Raw genomic sequence first — 19,747 nt, forward strand, 5'->3', positions numbered from 1 at the left:
AGAGCAAGAGGCAGAAATCAGAATAAGGTGGCCGCAAGCCTAGGAATGCCAAAGAATATGGGAGCCGCCGCAAGCCAGAAGAGGCATGGAATGATTGTCCCTTAGAGCCCCCAGGGGGAGCACAGCCCTGCTGGATTTCACACTTCTGGCCTCTAGAACTGTGACTGACTAAATTTCTGTTGTTGTAAGCCACCATGTTTATGGCAGTTAGTTACAGCAGCCCTGGGAAATTAACACAAAAATCTCCCAACAAACGCAAAATCTATATTCATTTCCGGAGGCTCTGATGTAGCAAATTGCCATAAACGTGGTGGCTTAAAAAAGAGAGAAACTGAGTGTCTCATAGTTCTGGGGGCCAGAAGTCTCAACTCCAGCAGGGCTGCCTTCCTCTGACGGCTTCGGGAGGGAATCTGATCTGTGCCTCTTCTGGCTTCTGGTGGCCCTGCATTCCCGGGCTGGGGGCCGCATCGAGCCATCTCTGCCCTTCCTCTTCACCTCACCCTCTCCTCTGCCAATCATCCCAAGACAAATGCCAGTGGGGAAAATACTGTTTCAAGAGCTAGTAATTGATCAAAGAAATAGAGCCTTTGGAAGCCTCTGTTTAAAGAAAAGCACTCTCCTTCAAAGTTAAAAGATCGGGATGTGAGTCCTGCCTCTCTACCCAACTAGCGCAAGTCACGTCACTTTGAGGCTTCATGTCTGCAAAGCCGAGAGGGGGCAGGGCTGTGAAAATTCACTGCTGATGAGATTCCATAAAGAAAAAACCTTTTGTGAAGTGAAGCATGACACAAATGATGCTATTGCCTTCTCCAAATTCCATCCATTTCCTCCAACATTTCAGATTCATTTCTAGACAGACGGTTATCCCTTGAACTACCATTTCACTTTCTGAAAAGGTCCTAGAAATACTACCCCCCCCCAGCCCCCCACCAATGTAGCAGACTGTTGCCGAGCAAGAAGTCGGTCTACTTACATAAGTAGCGTTGGTTTTGTTTATGGCATTGGGGCAGGAAGCAGCTGACTTTTATTCCCGAGGGAAACCCAGACGCAGCCCAGGGGGGCCCACATCAAGGCATTCTGCTGCTCCCTCCTTGACCCTCCCAAGGGGCCCCTGGACAAAGGGCCACTCCGTTTCCACATGGTCTGGCTTTGGCTGGAAGAAGGGGAACCGGGGTGGGCTTTCCTGCCACCGAGGAACATGCCCTTCTGTTCTCACTTGGAAAGAGAGGCAAAGAGGACCCTAGTGCATGGTCACGTACACCCGCAGCAGGTGGTACACACATAATGGATCTCGGGATCCACAGGAAGCCACAGGAACACTGTCACGCAGGCATACGTGAAACACGCGCTTTCCCAGACACACAGACTGACACAGCTTGAGCTTGTTCCGACCTAGCCAGGACTCCTAACATCTTAGGAAAGTGTGCGCAGAGCAGGGCGCACCGTGCAATTAGCCACAGTTCCCAGGTGCAGTTACTTAACCATCTCTCTGTGTCTGTTCTCCTAACGTGATGTCGGCACCTCCCATCAGGTCCTAAACCTCACGTGGACTGCGACATTATTGCTGCACCCCTGAACGGGCATAGCGGGTGTCGAGGGAATCAGTGGGCCCCTCCACACGCCACAGACCAGTGTCCTGAGAAAGAGAGCTTTCCCATAAGGCTTTCTCCGTGCCCTGCTATTCCGTTACCCCAGACGCCGCATGCAGCTAATTTTTAAAATCCTTTTCTTTCTTGTGGCTCCCTCTTTTCAGAACGCAAACAACCGTTCTTCTAAATTAGGTCTCGGGGCGCCTGGGTGGCTTAGTCGGTTGAGCGTCCGACTTTCGCTTAGGTCATGATCTCGCGGTTCGTGGGTTCGAGCCCCGCGTCGGGCTCTGTGCTGACTGCCAGCTCAGAGCCTGGAGCCTGTTTCAGTCTATGACTCCCTCTCTCTCTGACCCTCCCCTGCTCACGCTGTCTCTCTCTCTCTCCTAGAAATAAATAAAAACATTAAAAAAAAATTAAAAAAAAAATAAATTAGGTCTCGCCATGAGTTCACAGTTCCTAATTAACTCAAAGTCCTAGAGAGCGGTGGTGTGCGGCTGAAAGCTGCAGGCTAGGATCTCAGAGTCTAGGCAGAATTTTGACTCCTCAAATGAGTTTGCCCCAGGAATGTAACACTAATGAGTGCGGGATGGTTTTCACGTGTGAGCTCCCTTAACTGTGCCTTCCCCCGTGTGATTTCCTTTTAGCTTTAAGTAAGTCAATTTTTAAAAAGAGTCCCAAAGCGAGAAGAGAAAAAAGAAGCATGACGTCTCTCAGTACCCTCCACTCGCTGTGTCACATCCCTGCAATTCCCAGAGTGAATTAGAGAGTGAAAAGGGTAATAAACAGAAGCTTCCTTGATGGTTCACAGAGAGTGCTGTGCAGGACCACACAGCCACCACATGGAAAGCCACACACACATAGATGCCTGTTTCCTGTCTTCTCGGTTAAACAAAAACCAAAACCCACGAGGAAAAGCCCAAAGCCAGGCTTTGTGCAGTGCTGTACACGAGGAAGGAGATGGCCAAGTGGAATTTCAAGAAATAGCAAACTCAAGACATGGCTGTGGTTATCCAAACATCAAGGGACTTCCCCCATTTGCACGTGGATAATTATGTACTAATAGGCCTTGTTACACGCAGACCAATGGGAACAACAGAGCCCATCCTCAGCTTCCCTTCCCCCTGGAACTCTGTACACACACACACACACACACACACACACACAAACATAGGGGCTGGAAGGGGAGATGAGAATCCACTAGAATCAAACCAAGATGGATTTCGCATTCAGTCCCCAACATCTGGGCAGGTGGAGAGAAGTGGCAGGCATTCAGAAGTTTGGCCCACATTCTGTTCCTCAACCAGCTCACCGCTTCTCAAGATCTCAGTGAGCAGCAGGCCATCGAGCCTTCCTCAGGTGCAAAATACTGGTGGTGACATTAGAACTTCTGTCACTCCCGGTAATTATGTAATACAGCGCTTGGAAAATACTAAAATCTTCATCTTCAGGCATAGGACTGGGCTCACTAAAATGAGAAAGGGTCTATTTGCTGCTGGTTTATGAAGTGATCAACCCAAATGAAGACCAGGATAGGAACCACTGGATCTACCTGGGTCAAGAAGGCAGAGTTGAGTGCCGGGAGATGATCTGAGACTTGGGTATCCGACAGGAAAGGATATGCAAAGTGACCTTCCCCACCTACAGGCTATGTGGCTTCGGGCAAAAGCTTCGGTGTCTCTCTCGTGGTTTTATTATCTAAAAGATGGAGGGTGAGAGGAGGTAATGTAGGCAAGCTCCAGTTCCGTGCCTGGCTCCAAATAAATACTCAAGGCTCTACCTTTGCTTTCCTTTCTCTTCCTAACACCATTTCTTAATTCTTAGGTGTGAATTCCTTAATTCATAGTAATTGATAGGTTTTTTTAATTACAAATATATATAACATAATTAGAAAACCATTGTAGATTAGCAAAGCAACAAATTCAACATGTATATGTTGTATATATATAATACACGTTCCCTTTTGAACATTTAGGAAGTACACATCAGCAAGAAGAAACTGAGAGGGCTCTGTAAATCTGAAAATGAGCACTGTTAACTTTCTGTGTGTACTCCTCGTACCTGTATCTCTGTTTCTCTCTCTTTCTCTCTTTCATTTACATATTTCCACGCTTTTACAAAAGGGATTTTTGTGTCACCTACATCTTTCACATTAACATATCTGGTCCTTCCCTGGCGTCTATCTCTCTATGTCACTGAATATTCTTCCACAACATGACTTTAGTATCTGTAGCGTCTTCCATTATTTAAATGTACCATCCTTTATTGACTAATAGAACAGTGTTCTTCCTCCCGAGGTTTTATATGTGAAACTAAAAAGTGTTTGAGGGCTAAAACCTGCTATGAAATCAATTAAACTGAATGTAGCTTGCCAGTAATGAAACAGCAAATTAGTTGTAACCTGCTGACATTAAGCACAATGTCTTCTTTCTTCTTTAACCACCAAGCGTCCTCACTAAGAAGCTGCCGAAGCCCCTGGTGAGGAGCGACAGGACCATGGCTGTACCCTTCGCGTGACCTAGATGTCTTTCTTTCATTGCCCGTGTCTGTACCTCTGACGTGTACTGTCTGCTAGTATGTACTATGCCGAGCCCCTAACTTGCCCGTGGCGTTGAACTCACTGCAGAAAACTGGCCCTGCAAGACAGATTCCTGCCTACAACAGTATGATTTATATTACTTCTGTTTCTTACTTTCAGCCCATCCAACGCCGCTACAAGTTCTATTTATTATCACAGAAACATAGGTCATTTGGGAACATTAAGTCACCTCCTTCAGGTCTATGCAGGCTTCAAACATTTCTGACATCTGGTCTACTCTCCTCTTGAATGCATCCAGGGAAGAAGATATGTATTTGGGGGAGGGGGTGTCCTGTGCACATGTGCACACACATAAGCTATTTGATAAATTTTCTAAATGCTTAGGAACACTTTCAATCTGGCACCTTTATAGGTAGACAGAAAAAAATGTGTATTTATATATATATATACACACACATATATGTACACACACATATACATACATATATATGAAGCTATATATATATATATAACAAAAAAACTCAGCATCTTTGGCATCTTTATAGATAGAATACATGTGTATACATATATGAATATGTGAATGTATATACACATACCACTACATATATATCCTAATATATTCCCATATATAGGTATATATATGTGTATATACAGGCATATGTATATATAGGCATGTACATTCCCCTCAAAACTCAGTCTTTATAGCCATGTGTTTTTTTCTGAATGGTTGTCACAATCCACTGAAATGCATTTATCTGGCTTTACAAATAAATTCCATCAGACCGGTTTCTGTCTGGTTGGGAAATAATTACTGGCCATTTACTAAGAGCCCCCACTCCTCATACTCTGTTCCAGTGAACTAAAGACCTCTGGCAATAAAAGATTTACAACTCAGCAAGATTAAACAATTTACCGTTATTTATGACAGCAGGGCTGGGTCTTCTGTATTATATTCTGCATTAGCATCTGTCACTTTACATTTGGGAGATCCTGTCCAAAAAAAGATTATGCCTCCTAACCAAACGTTCAGCAAGGCGGCAGGAACAGGCAGCCCGACTAACATCCTGACCCAATACTTTAATGCATCTCTAGTGCCTACAGCTGTGCATTTTCAGACGACTCAGCAGATTAGTGTGGAGCCTCTCAGCCTCTGCTTGGTCTGCTCCTCTCAGGAACCGCTCACATGGCCCCGTCCATTAGGCTGTGAAATCCTCATGAAATGAGCAGATTAAGATCTGGCTTCGGTAGAGGGGAGTTCTGCTTTAGCACAGTGTGAGCCTCAGAAAGGTTTAGGGTGGGGAAAAGCTTGGCACTGACTCAGCTAAGTCATAACAGGAAATAATGTACAGACCCAGAAAAAAAAAAAAAGTCCTTTGAGTTCAAGTCTATGCCAGAGCAGCTGTTGCCACCTCGAGGTCCATAACAGGGTGTGTGTGCATGTGTGTTTATGTGTGCATGAGTATGTGGGGCGGGGGTGTGTGGCATGTGTGGTGTATGCACGCACTAGGAGCGGGGACGGAGGGCGACTTCAGGAGTCACCACCCAAGCCTTAGCCCACAGCATGGAGGAGTACCAAAAGTTCGGAAGAATCCTAACCAAAGAACTGTGATCTCCCCGTCAACAGGCACCTTCTGATCAGTAAAGCTACCGAGACTAAAATAAAACATACATACGCACATGTCCTTTTATTTTATTCAGAGGGAAAAAGTTTGGTAATAATTGTGTTACGTGACTAAATAACCGCTCATAATCCATTACCATATACAATCCTCCCAACCCCTCTGGAAGATGTGTGGAAAGTGGCTTTACCTTCCCCGTGTTTATAAAGGAGGAAGCAAGTCCCAGAAGGCCAGGTGACTGCTCCACGGCCATGTAAGTTACAAATGGTAGTGTCATGATTCAAATCCACACCTAATTTTTGCTTTCTTACTCTTTACTGATGTGTTGAATTACCAAAGCAATGCACGTCCACGGATGATCATTTAGTAGAGAGAAGCATATGCAGTAGTAAGAGAGAGGATTCTCTTCCTCCACCTTATGTCCCCACACACCCCAGACGTATTCACTGTCACCTGTCAGCTGGAGTATGTCCTTCCAACCCAATTTTCTATGCCTACATTACATACCCAACAGTGGCATCATGCTGCCCATCATCCCCTGCTAATTGCTTTGTTTCAAGGAATAAACGATCATTCACATTCTTCTTGCGTCCCTTTGCTGGTGGCTTTTAATGCATCCGTGGTGTGATTGTGCCGTAAATTATGTACCTGTTCTCTTCTGTTGAACATGTAAATGCTTACAAGTTTTTCTTTTCCAAAAGCTGCAGGGAGTATTCTTGAATGTAGACATATCCACATTTGCATTAGGAAATGTATAGGATAGATTCTTAGATTAAGAGATTCCTGGATTACGGGATAAATAGTCCACTAATTTTGATACATACTGCCAAACCACCCAGCCCAAAGGTTCTATCAATTTAACTTCCATTTAACACGGAACAATTTCCATGGAACTTCCATTTGACAATTTAACATAACAATTTTCCAACATTCACGCGAACCCTGAGGGCTTTCCTTTTTTTTTTTCCTTCCAACTTGATGCATTGTTTTTGTTTCTATTTCTTCAGGTATTAAGGAGGCCGATCCCATTTGCAGGTGTTTATTGCTATAGTTGACGAGATTTCTTCTGAATTTTTTACTAACTTGGAAAAGCCTTTCATATAGTGCACTTATTAGCCATTTGTTATAAAACCCTCCTCCCAGTATACTGTGGCATCTTTCGTCAAATAGAATAAACCCTGGTCTTCTGATTTCAACTTTTCCCTTTCCATTAGAAAGCCCTTAATACAAAATTAGGTACCCCTAGCTACAAAAGAGGACTCTTATTAGAGGAAAATAATAGAAAGGCGACAATTAAATATTATATTTGTGCAAAACACCTATAGGTAGAGACTTGGAAAGGGAAAGAAAAATTTCTGCGACCTTATGCCAAGAGAAAGGATTTCTTTGGGGATTCAATGTTCCTGAAAATGTTCTCTTCATATAAATATAAGCATCACTCCAAAATCTGACATTACTAAAAATATAGGAGATGAAAGGTATTTAAAGCTTAAGAAAATGTGGATTTTTAACACGCCTTGTATATATTCTAGATATCCTCTTATTCATAATCAGTGAGAGTCGTCAGAAAAGGACCTAAAGCTTTTCCTTTGGCTACGCAAATGGAAACTTATAAAGGCATATTGGCCAAATCTGCGAGTGGGGGGCTCGCAGTGAACGGTCAAGGCTGTAGGCTAACAAAGGACATTGAGCTTTCTGCCTTCAGTTTAAAACTCTCAGAGAGGGGTACCTGGGTGGCTCAGTCGGTTAAGCATCCGACTTTGACTCAGGTCATGATCTTAAGGTTCATGGGTTTGAGCCCTGCATCGGGCTCTGTGCTGACAGCTAGCTCAGAGCTTGGAGCCTGCTTCGGATTCTGTGTCTCCCTCTCTCTTTGACCCTTCCATGCTCACGCTGTCTCTCTCTCTCTCTCTCAGAAATAAATTTTAAAAGACATTAAAAAAATAAAACTCCCTGGGAAATTCAGACCTTTTTTTCCCCTTGCCTATTATTCTTTTAAAAAATCCTGTTCAAATCCTACCACAGGATTTGTTTCCATCACTGTTCTCTAACACAAGAGTAGTGAGGGCTCAGAAGATGGGGGTTGAGGGTAGTGAACCCAATGTCTATGCTCAGACTCCTCAAAACTAGGTTCCAACTTCTATCCCTCAAGTCTTTACAGAAACTCTCAAAACTCCTTAGTTCACGAAGGGCTCAGAGAGAACAGATGTTTTATAGAAAATCCTTAGGGCAAGTTTCACACACAAGTTGCTGATGTGTGTCTGTCTGTTCAATAAACATCATTATGCTTTATCACAAGGTTTAATAAAGCAGCTTAGTTAAAAATGTCATCTGGATCTCTGGACACATTCAACCAAGCTTAAAATAACCCACCCCAGCAACTGGGAGGGCCCAGCTGTTCACAAAACCTCTCCCATTCCTTTTCCTTCTCCATTTAAAAAAAAAAAAAAAAAAAAAAGGTGAATGAAGGGTTGAGGCTAAGATTCAAGGATGAGCTGACCGAACAGGCTGATGGATAGAATGAAGGATGCCCTAAATTTTGCTATTGCTCAAATAATAGATTTCCCATTTCCAAAACCCAGGGGTGGGGATTTGGGAAGGGAAGCAAGATAAAATTCTAGCAGTCTCTTTAGGACTTTTGTGTGTATTACAAACCTGCTCTTCCTAAAGCCTGGGCCACAGTAGCTCATTTCATTCACCTATTCTGTAGCAAACACCAGCAGAAAATACAGAGCAGTCACCATCGGTTCTGTTTCCCTTCTAGAGGCAAGACCTGAAGCCAGCCAAGCCCAGGTTTCCAGATCCATTCCAGGAAAGAAGGTTTCGGTGTTGAAACACAGGCTTCCCTCTCTACATCCCACACACTGCCATATCCCACGCTGCCTCCCTTCCAAATCTATTTGTTCCCCCAGATAGTTCTAATAAATGTCAAGGCAAGGGCATCCCAGTCTTTAAAACAAGCACTTTTCATGGCCCATTGGAATCAAACACAACCAGTGTAAACAACCATCTGGAAGACACACCCAAGTCCCTTGGTGACCTGTCCTTCTTCATACCATTGCCCTCCAACTTCCACCTCGAAAAGATTTCACGAGGCAATGAGAAGTTCTTGAATTCTGAAAGCTGAACAGTACGCTAATATCACCATTACCATTGGTGCTACTATTACCAGTATGGTGTGTGGCTAATCAAGAAATGGACTTTCTCTCCGCTAAAATTCGCAACAGAGCTATAGGCTGTTCTATTCAATATACACAGTCAAATCAATATTTTAGGAGATGTATTCATGGACCGTAACCATACTCCCTTACATTTCTTAAAGCTACGGATGTTACAGCATGCTTTCAGCGGCCGTGCTTCATGTGATTCCCAGGATAATTCAGCCATGCTGTCATATCCAATTTATAGATGAGGAAACAAGTGGTTTCTAGGTATTTGGAGAGGCTGAAGCATTTGGTCTGCAACTTGTATGACAGAGCTAGGAAAAGAAAGTGAGCCTTCCAGCTGCTGGTACAGCGATTTTTCCACCATACCCCAATGTCTCCCAGGCTAAGGTCAAAAGAGATTGTGGTTATCACAGGAACTGGTTTGGCTTTGCCAAATATGCTTTGGTAGTATTGGGTGCCCTCCTTTAGTTAACTTCAAGTTGCTTTTGGTTGTAGTGGTCTGGCTCCATTAAAAAAAATACTGGATCTTAAATGTTAAGTTATAGAGCTGTGCTATCCAGTATGATGGCTATTAAACACTTGCAGCTATTTAAATTTAAATTTTAATATTAATTAGGCACGCCCGGGTGGCTCAGTCAGTTAAATCACCAACTTCAGCTCAGGTCATGATCTCACGGTTGGTGGGTTCAAGCCCCGCATCAGGCTCTGTGCTGAACACTTGCTCAGAGCCTGGAGCCTATTTCAGATTCCGTGTCTGCCTCTCTCTCTGCCCCTCCCCTGCTTGTGCCTTGTTTCACTCAGTCTCTCAAAAATAAATAGACATTAAAAAATGTTTCTAAATTTGAATACTAATTAACATCAAATAAAATGTGAGATTCAGTTCTTCGGTCACACTCGGTGCATTTCAAGTGTTTGATAAGCACATGTGACTAGTGGCTAGGACAGATTACAGAACCTTTCCAACCATCATAGAAAGTTCTATCGGACCGTGATGCTACTGAGACAGAGAACTTTAGAAAAAGTCAGAAATGTCTTGAGGCAGACACAGTGCTGCCATCTGTCCAGTATGAAAGGTACTTGAGGGATTAAAAAAAAAAATTAGAACAAAGAGGAGAGACAGAAATGCCGTTAGTCACACACAGATCCACCTCGAGGAAGGCAAAGGCATTTATTCATAATGTAGCCATTATTTGCATTTAGCTCTTGAAATCTGTATGAGATTAGAATAAACTGACACCTAGAGAATCTGAACCCCTGCAGAGAACCTGAAGTAGATGGGAAAAGAAAGAAGATAAAAAATCAATTAGTTACAAACTAAATTCAGAGTAGTAACATAGCTTCACAATTCATTTAAATGATGCTCTCTAGGTACTTAGTAGTTAGTTAGTTATTGTTTTGCTCTGTATAGTAAGACTCAGTTTGTGTCTTTAAAAGAGAGTTAAAGTACTTCTGGGGACTTTAGATAAGTTCACAGAGCCACATAAAAATTACAAAAACAGGTAAAATAACTCTTCTCCTTTATTTACTAATCCATTCACATTGATTATATACAAACTCAAGAGTCCAAAGTGATAGTCAAAAGAGGAAAAGCAAAACAAAACAAAATTCATGTGTCACCAGTAGAAGTGGCTATTTCACCAAATCCTTATTCTGAAAATTGGTAAATTAAAAAGAAAAAGAGGGGCGCCTGGGTGGCGCAGTCGGTTGAACACCCGACTTCAGCTCAGGTCATGATCCCCCAGTTAGCAAGCTCGAGCCCCTCACAGGGCTCTCTGCTGTCATTGCGGAGCCCACTTTGGATCTTCTGTCCCCCTCTCCCTCTGCCCCCATTCTCTCTCTTAAAAATAAACATTTTTAGAAGAGAGAGAGAGACAGAAAGATAAACATACATTCTGCTCTTCCAGAAGGAACTATATTACAGAATAACCAAATAACCCAACAGTGAAGAAAATGGCCAGGGTATAAGAAACTGCTAGCCAAAGCATGTAGATGGAATTAGAGAATTCAAAAATCATTTTGAAATCCTAATGAAATAAACCACTCAAGCCAGGATCATTAACAGATGCTAAAACAACCCGGTAAAGGTTGATAGGAATGGGATATTCACATGGTACAAAGTTCACTCTGCAGGCTACTGGCTGGTTACTGGGGGGGAAATACTAGATGACAGAGGCAATCACCACAATAGCCCATGAACAAAGGGTCAACCAGAGGTTGTTTCCTATCATGATATAACACAAATATACACCACTACCTATTAAAAAAAAAAAAAAAAGGAAAAAAGAAAAGAAATATTGAGCCTGAATCTAATTAAACCTTTAGAACTAATTTCTAATACACACACACACACACACACAGAGAGAGAGAGAGAGTGAGAGAGACATAGGAAATATAGTGAAAAGTTAAATGACACCATAAAAACAGAAAATTCCAGTAAGGGGGAGGAGGGGAAAGGAGCATTCTACAAGACAAGCAATCAACCTAGTCTCTTCAACAAATCAGTTACATTAATATAAAATAAAAATAAAGAGGGAGATATTTTCTGGATTAAAAGAGACTTGAGATTAAAATAATCAAACGCATTGTGTGTTCCTTGATTAGAAGAAACTAGAAACTAGTTTAAAACAACAGCTATAAAAGACATTTCAGAATAACAGAGGAAATCTGAATGTGCACTGGATAATAAACGATATAAAGAAATCATGTTTTATTTTGTTTGGGATTATAGTGATATTGTAACAATCAAGCAAATGATTCTCAGTGTTTACAGATGCATACTGAATTTAGGGATAAAATGTCATTTTTTAATACACCTTAAAATATGTTAGTCCTCAAAAAAAGAAACAAATATAGAAAAAATGTGAACAATCTAGGTTATGGGCATATAGATGTCATTTATCTATTCTCTCCACTTTTCCAAAAGTTTGAAATTTTCATAACTTCGTAATAGAAATATTTTTATCCCAAATTGAATAGGTATATGTCTGAGAATCTATTTCACATTTCAAACTCTGTGGTATAGTAAAACATAAGTAGTGCAAAATAAAATAAAATTAAAACATAAAACTTAAATAGTGCAGTCCACCATTTTGGAAATTCCAAACTTCTGTTCCCCTCCAGCAATTATATAATCAAAGAGCAACTGTGGTTTTTCATATTAAGTTGTTTAGAAAAATTAATTTTTTCTATCAAAACCAAGATTTTTCAGATATAGGGAATGCAACCCACACAGTCACATTCAAATCAATTCAAAGAGATACATTCTATTTTTCTATGATTTTTCTAGCCTCTTTATGAATATCTAGTGGGAATTTTTTTTTAAGGCAAGGTTTTCAGAATCAAAACTCCACATTCCTGAGTGTAAATCCCCAGGCTGAGTTAGGGGTCAAGTGCCTTCTCATCAATTTCCCATCATTCAAGACCAATTTGGCCTGTTCTCCTGAAGCCCGTCTTCTGATTATTCGTTTGCTTTAGCAAAAGCCTTCAAGAAGGTGAACAAAATGAGGAAAAGATGGGTTAAAACTGGCTGCTTGAAACACTGATAAATGTTGACCATTCCCTTCAGTCATACCCACCGATTTTAGAAATAATACTTTCAGATAATTTAAGAGACGGTGCTTGTATGTGGATTTTAACTTGTCCTCTGTCCTTTGGAACAACCGCCAGGTTAAGTGTGACTCTATCTTAACCATTTATTAACATATGCTATCTCCTTAAATAAACTCCACCCTCAAAGTAAATAAAATGGATTTATCAGAGAAGACCCACCGAAGGGGTTGTAGCGTTCTGATGGTCAAGTGTGCCAATCATCATCAAATAAGAAAGCATCATAATAATTTGCCCGTGCCAATCAACAACTGTAGCTTCACAAATCTCACCCACGATAAATAAGTGGATGTTTGTCTCACTTCCTGGGAAAACTGGCCCAGGAAGGAGTAAAAAAAGCTGCCACATCTCTCCCAAGGCTCGTTATCTCCATCGCTCCAAGGGAACAGTGTTGTCAGACAAGAGTAAAAGACCGTTCGTCAGCCTGTCTCCAACTCCCTGATTCAAGCCAACTTCCATCAATCTTAAGTACGGAGCCAGAGAGAAATACAAGTCTTCTACCTCAGCAGCAGAGTCTCCTGCCATTGGAAATCACCGCTCCAGCGCCCATCGCACCCCTCGGCTCTTTCTTCCCAATCGCTTTTGGGTTATTTTATTTTTCAAAAATCCACTTCTGTCATCCCTAAAACACTGAGTGAGGGGAATTATAGTAGACAAAAATGAAGCATGGGCAGCACTGAAGATTAAAAACAGAAAGAAAAGAAGTTGAGAAAACTAAAAGGAGGGGATCGGGAAGGAAAAAGGGAATCCAAATGCCAGATAATTATTTAGTTTCTTTTTTTTTAATTTTTAATGTTTATTTTTGGGAGACACAGACAGACAGACAGAACATGAGTTGAGGAGGGGCAGAGAAGGAGGAAGACACAGAACCCAAAGCAGGCTCTAGGCTCCAGACTGTCAGCAGAGAGTGTGTCGTGGGGCTCGAACCCATGACCATGAGATCATAACTGAGTCGAGGTCGGACGCTTAGCCAACTGAGCCACCCAGGTGCCCTATTCAGTTTCCTTTTTTTTTTTTTTTAAATGTTCACAGTCCTATATACATCTGCAGAGCTTTCACTTACATGTGCTATGTATATGCAACTGACTGTATCAGCAAGACTGAAATTACTCTTTCAGACAATGTTTCCCCCAGAGACCCCTGCAGTGAGCTATCCCTCTTGCAGACATGGTGGGAAAGCTGCTGGGTTAGGGATGGAGGAAACTGGAGTACGGGACGATGCCAGAAGGTGTTTCTAGTTGTAGGACAGAAAGGCAGGAGGGAGAAGGAGGAAAAACCCGAGGTCTGAGAAGTCAGATGGCAAAAAAAAAGAAAAAAAAGAAAAAAAAACAGACTGCAGAGGTCGTGGGAGAACAGAGAGGAAATGAGGAGGAAATCAGAATGGGAGAAGAGGCACAAAGTGCTGTCAAATGGCTAAGAGCATCTTGCAGAGGAGTCAGGAATTGCTTAAGAGAGGCATTTGCAAGCCTCATCTCGGATCCTTCAGAGCTACGCCCACAGACACACACAACCGAGCGCCCAGGCTGGAGAGCATCAAGCTGACCTCCACCCCATCCCTCCCCTCATCAAATTAACAGTGAAGTCATTCCACTGAGTTAACAAGCCACTTATATTTAAAAAAAAAAAAAAAAGTTTTAGGGCCCACTCTTGCCAAATATGTCCGGGATCCACGCTGGGGTGTGTGTCCGTGTGTGTGTCTGTGTGTGTCTGCGTGCGCGCGCGTTTGAGACAACACTACCGGGAAATCTGGCGGAGCCAAACTTTGGGGTGGAAGGAACGGGGTGCACAGAGGTCACAGGAGGAAAAAGAAGGAAAGGGGAGGAAAACACTGGCCGCTGGCCTAGGAAAGAAGAGCGGGAGGAAGGAGAGTGAAGGCGGTCAGAACAGAGTGAAGCTGGGGAGGGGAAGGCCGAACAGGACCGCGGGCAGGTGGACGCGGGCAGAGCCGGGGCGACTTCAGGGGGATGCGGCGGGTTCCCTGGAGGGGGGCCCCTGAAGGCCTTTGGGGGTGGCGGGCGCTGACACCGTGGGGGCCTCCCGGATGCGGGGAGGACGCTGGCGGAGAGGACCCGGGGCCGTGGGGCGGGGGCGCGGCGCCGGAGTTGGGGGGGGGGCGCGGCGGGTCACTCACCCCGTTGGCCGCGGCCATCTGCACCACGATCTCGGTGGCCGTCCTGCTGAAGTACCGGCCGTCGCTGCCCACCACCATGGTGCAGCCCTGGCGGTCGCGCAGGTCGATGGACGACAGCACGCTCTGGATGAAGTTGGGCAGGTAGTTGCGCTGGCCCTCGAAGAGGCCGGTGGGCCGCCGGAGCCCCCCGCCGCCGGCCGGCCGCTGGTCCTCGTAGGGCACCGTGGGCACCGTCAGCACCGGGATGGGGCTCCCCTCCATGGCGCCTCCTGGCCGGTCCTACCGCGGCTCCGGGAGCCGGAGGGAATCTGCGGCCCGCCGGGTCCCCCCCCCCCCCACCAGCCTGGCGGCGCGCCCGGGCTCCGCCTCGCGCCCCGGCCCCCCTCCGCCGCCGGCCCTGCGCCCTGCGCCCTGCGCCCTCCGGCGGCACCGACAGCCGTCCCTCCCCGCGCCGACCCGGCGGAGTTCGGCCTCTCCCTCCCAAAAGTTTGCTCCTGCGCCGGATCGCCCGAGGCGCTGGCAGTTTCGCGCCCCAGCTGGACTCCCTTTCGGGGTGGCCCCAAGTCCGCTGCCGGGCCGGCTAGCCCGCCCCCGGAGACCCTGCTCGCGCGCCCGGCCCAAGCCTCCCCCCTCTGCAGGGGATCGCTACTCCCCGGATCACAGCCCCCGCCAGAAAACAGCCCGGGGGTGGGGGAGGCGGTGAGAGCTTACGCTGGACTTGGGGAGCTCTCCGAGACCCCCAGCCTCTCTCCCCTCCCACAGCAGCCCTGTCTCCCGGTCTCCCCACAAGTGGGCAGTTTACAGGCACAAGTTTCTCTTTTGAACATGGACGAGGGAGGGAGCTGGGAGGGGGGCTGAACCCTTTGCCACCAGCGAACAGCCCCAGCCAAAAATAACCCTGGAAAGGCAAACTGAGAATTGTTATCTTCTGCCAGCGCTGAAATTGGAGGCTGAGCGTTGCGTGTGTGTGTGTGTGTGTGTGTGTGTACACACCCCACCACGACCATTTGTTGCAGGGAATCACACACTGTCAGGCCCTTCAATCCTGAGGGACCCACCCAGCCATCCACCCTTTGCCCTGGGCTCTCTCAAGGCAGCACAATCTGCAGTGTGGAAAGTTTTTTTGTTTGTTTGTTGTGGTGGTTGCAACAACAGCAAATCAGACATATATTCTTTTCTCTTTCTTACTCTTCTTACCCTCCGTAGCCTCGTGCGTGCTTAGAAACAGGCTTGTCCCACACTATCTTTCCACAGGGCTGAGCTCCTACCCTGATTAATCACATTCAACAGGAGGAGGGTAAAGCCCTTAATATCCCGCAGGAATGAAGCATAAACCCAAATGGACAAGGAAAAGGCACCAGGGACTGTTCTGGGTCCTTTCCATGCTTCTTTTCATTCCATGGGGGCTACGGATGTTCTGCTTTGTCTCCGTAAAGCCCACCTAAAATCCAAAACCAAGCAAAGCCCCATAGAAGACAGAAATGAGAGCATGGACAGAAAGGATAAAACCCAAAGAGAGAAGAAACAATTGTTACTTTTGCTTCCCTTCTATCACCTTTCACCCTCCAAGCATTTTTGCACCCACAACACCTACTGTCCTGAAATCTCTCGCGTCTTCTCCTCCCCCAAATACTGTCCACTTGCTGGGACAAAGCTTGACTTGCTGCAGGGCTAGAAAGTGTTTGATCGTCGTGAGGAGTCTGTGAATAGCAACATTTCCTATTCTAAGTGCCGTGTTGCAGTTGCTACAAGGCTCTGCATCTGCTTTCTCTTCGGAGGCTCAAAACAAAAGGAGGAGGAATGGCATTCATAGCCTTCCCAACTTACTGATGGGAAAAGAGAGGCTTTCTGTGAGATCGAAGGAGTGGCTAAACTGTCATCTGCAGTAGGTTCCAATTCTGCATGGCCCCTCCCATTTTTATGAATATCACTGAAGTACGATAGGGAAAACTACTAACGCCATCAACTGAATTGTGTTGGGACTTTATCGCAATCCTCTTAAATATCAAAGTTGGGTTACTGTTGGCTGTTGTTTGGGTTTTTTTGAGAGTTTTTGGGTTTTTTGTTTTTTGGTTTTTTTTTTTTTTTTTTTTTTTTTGCCTCTACTTTCTCCTTGGGCCTCCAAGAGCCCAAGCACCAAACAGCTACAGAATGTCAACCCTTTAAGGATCTATGTATATTTCTACAGTGTGGGGTTTTTTAAATCACTGTCTAATAACATTTTATTTTGCAAGGAAGGGTTGTATCATTCCTGGAAGAACTTCGAGCGAGGAGTAAATCCTTCGCCTCAGTAGAGAAGAGAAGGACTCAGCCTCCGAGCCTCAGAGGCGACCAGAGGATCTGCAAGACTCCATCTCTCCACCTCCAGCAGTTTCCTCCTATCAAAGCTCAGCTCCTGCCGAGGGCTGAGGACGAGGCATGGGCATCTCAGACAAGCTTCTATAGTTTTATCAGCCAAGAGGGAAACCTCTTCCCTTGCTCTAAGCCCCAGATTCCCAAAGACTCTGATTGGTCCAGCTCAAGGCAAAGTGCCCAACCACACAGCCAGACCCCAGAGTGGAAGTGAAAATAGTTCCTCCAAAGTAAGGGGGTACCATTCCCCAGAGGGCAAGAGATGGGTGACCAACCATAACTGTCCATCACATAACAGACACTTTCACTGACTGAGTCTTTTAAAACTTTTCTTTTCATTGAATTCATATGCCACTTTGCATCACTCATAAGGAATGTTTCATGTGCTGCTATACTTTTCCATGGATGCCTTTTCTCCTCCAACTGTATGAGACCTTGAAATAATTCCTTAAACTCTCCTCGCCTCCATGTCCTCACTATGAAATTATAATAAGAACTATTATAATCGTCACCTCACTAACCGCCGGGAAGATTAAAGCACTTCGTACGGCGGCCCGACAAACAGAAAGGCGCTCAATAAATGTTACAGATTCCTAGTATCACCATCAATATCATATTTACCATTACTACTAATGTTCTATAGAGCGAGAACTAGTGTATATCTTTGTAGACTACCGCTGTAGTCTTCGGGCATAAGCGATCCGTATTCTATACATGTTTGGTGAAGGATCCTGTGGTTTTTGACAGTGGAAATACAACGTATAGAGAGCCATCTGCCCTTGAAACATGCACAAAGAGTCTATGAACTAAAGAGAAATCTCTTCAAAGCTGCCCTCAAAGTTGGGCAAGTTAGTTCCAATAAATTTGTGACAGTGATGGAGAAAGGAACCTGAGACGCGATGCCTTGTCCTGAGCTGCTCACCGGTAAGATGAGAAGGGTGGATTAGAGCAGTGCTTCCCAAAGGGCTTTCCTCAGAACCCGAGGGCCCCCGGCATGCCGCGCGGAGAAGAGCTGCATGCATGGTCCGGGCCCTTAAAAATCCCACACGCTCGGTCTCATTCTTGGAGCTTCACGTTGCACATTTTCACACTAAAAGCTCTGAGAGCTTTTTTTTTTAATTTTTTAAAAATGTTTTTATTTATTTCTAGGAGAGAGAGAGACAGGGTGAGCAGGGGAGGGTCAGAGAGAGAGGGAGACACAGACTCTGAAACAGGCTCCAGGCTCTGAGCTGGCAATCAGCACAGAGCCCGACGCGGGGCTCGAACCCACGAACCGTGAGACCATGACCTAAGCAAAAGTCGGACACTTAACCGACTAAGCCACCCAGGCGCCCCAAGCTCTGAGAGCTTTTAAGCAAGTGCTTCTCGACCTCAGCTCCCAGCCCAGTTTGTCTGGGGAGAAACTCAGACTGGCTTTGTGACTATGGCCTGGGGACAGCCCCCACATCCCCTTCATCTGTCCCAAGGGGGCTAGGTCGGGGATAAATACACTTTGCTGATTTTAAGGGGCTGGTCACCACGCTGGGCTGAGTCTCAAGCGTCTCTGCAGTGTAGCTCACAACGGAGGGTGGCCCTGTTTGCTTACAGGTGCCCTTCAGCCTTCTCTGAGCCTCTAGGGAAAGGCGTCTCCCTAAGAATTCCAGGCATCTAACAGGAGCAAGGATCTACCCTCCCCTCCCTTTGGGATGACCTTGCTTTCAAAAAGGTGTCAGCCGCCATCTTCATATAGCGGCTACCCTCTACCCTCGCCGCCTCAGCTAGACCCTCATTTCCCCCTCTCCCCAAATAGGGGAGCCAGGGTTGAAACACTTAAACTTTATCTTGCAGATTCACAAACAGCACGTTAGCATCTTAAGGACTGTGAAGTTCCACAGGAAACAAACCTACTTCACTTTAACCCAGCACTTCCAGATTTCACTTGACCATGGGGCCCTTCTGCAAAACACCTATTAACAGATCAAGGACAGGAATATTTCATGAAACACTTTAGATCTCTGGGGTCCCTTCCAGCTACATCATTCTATAATTTCCTTTTACTTGTGAGGCATTAAAAGATTAATTTCTATCTGGCTCTTCCATTTAGGAACGTATCAAAATGTGCAAAAGGGAACAGGTAAAATTGCCCAATTAAAAAAAAATACCCTTGAGTGATTTCGAGACTTAAAATGAATTATATATATTTATATGTAATTTTATATGTTCTGTTCTTCCACACACCCCACCTGCACCCTGACCCCCTGCTCACAGGAGAGACTGGCACACTTATTTGGCCCATGATGGTTACACATTCCTGTTCAGTCACTGCACATGAGGAGTGCTTAAAACACACTCTGGACTCACTGACTCTAACAGCCGAAAAAGTACAAAAGATACAAGAGAAGAGGAGAGAACACAAGTAGAAAACATCACGGGTGGACATCCAAGGAGGCACCAGCCCCTTGTTAATCAGCCCCAACAGCTTCTGGCCCTGGGGGAAGTCAATTACAGATTTCTCCTGAAACACACCACCTTCCACCAAACTTCCTGTTCCCCAACAAATGAAAGAACACACAATAATTCCAACAGAACTTGCAGCTTCTCTACTTCCTTCACTAGAAGGCCACTGAGTGAATGTCAAAGTGACAGAAAGGTGCGCGTCACAGGTACCTCTTATCTCTGTATTCTTACATCTTGAGCTTCAGAACTCAGTTTCCCACCTTCATCAATGACGGCCTGTGTGGCCACGGACGAGTTGCTTACGCTCTCTA

At 45.0% G+C, this 19,747-nt stretch overlaps 1 protein-coding gene across 1 annotated transcript in view; it reads right to left on the bottom strand.

The window, feature by feature from the left end:
* Positions 1 to 14,970, bottom strand: part of PGM5 (phosphoglucomutase 5) — a 193,063-nt gene extending 178,093 nt beyond the window's left edge. Inside the window, exon 1 of the mRNA XM_039249521.1 lies at positions 14,649 to 14,970. Coding sequence (XP_039105452.1) covers positions 14,649 to 14,909 — 261 coding nt within the window. The 5' untranslated portion in view covers positions 14,910 to 14,970. The remainder of the gene's footprint in view (positions 1 to 14,648) is intronic.
* Between the last annotated feature and the right edge of the window lie 4,777 nt (positions 14,971 to 19,747).

The sequence above is a fragment of the Hyaena hyaena genome, unplaced genomic scaffold (genome assembly GCF_003009895.1).
Source record: "Hyaena hyaena isolate Hyena2069 unplaced genomic scaffold, ASM300989v1 scaffold_341, whole genome shotgun sequence".
NCBI classification, from domain to species: Eukaryota; Metazoa; Chordata; class Mammalia; order Carnivora; family Hyaenidae; genus Hyaena; species Hyaena hyaena.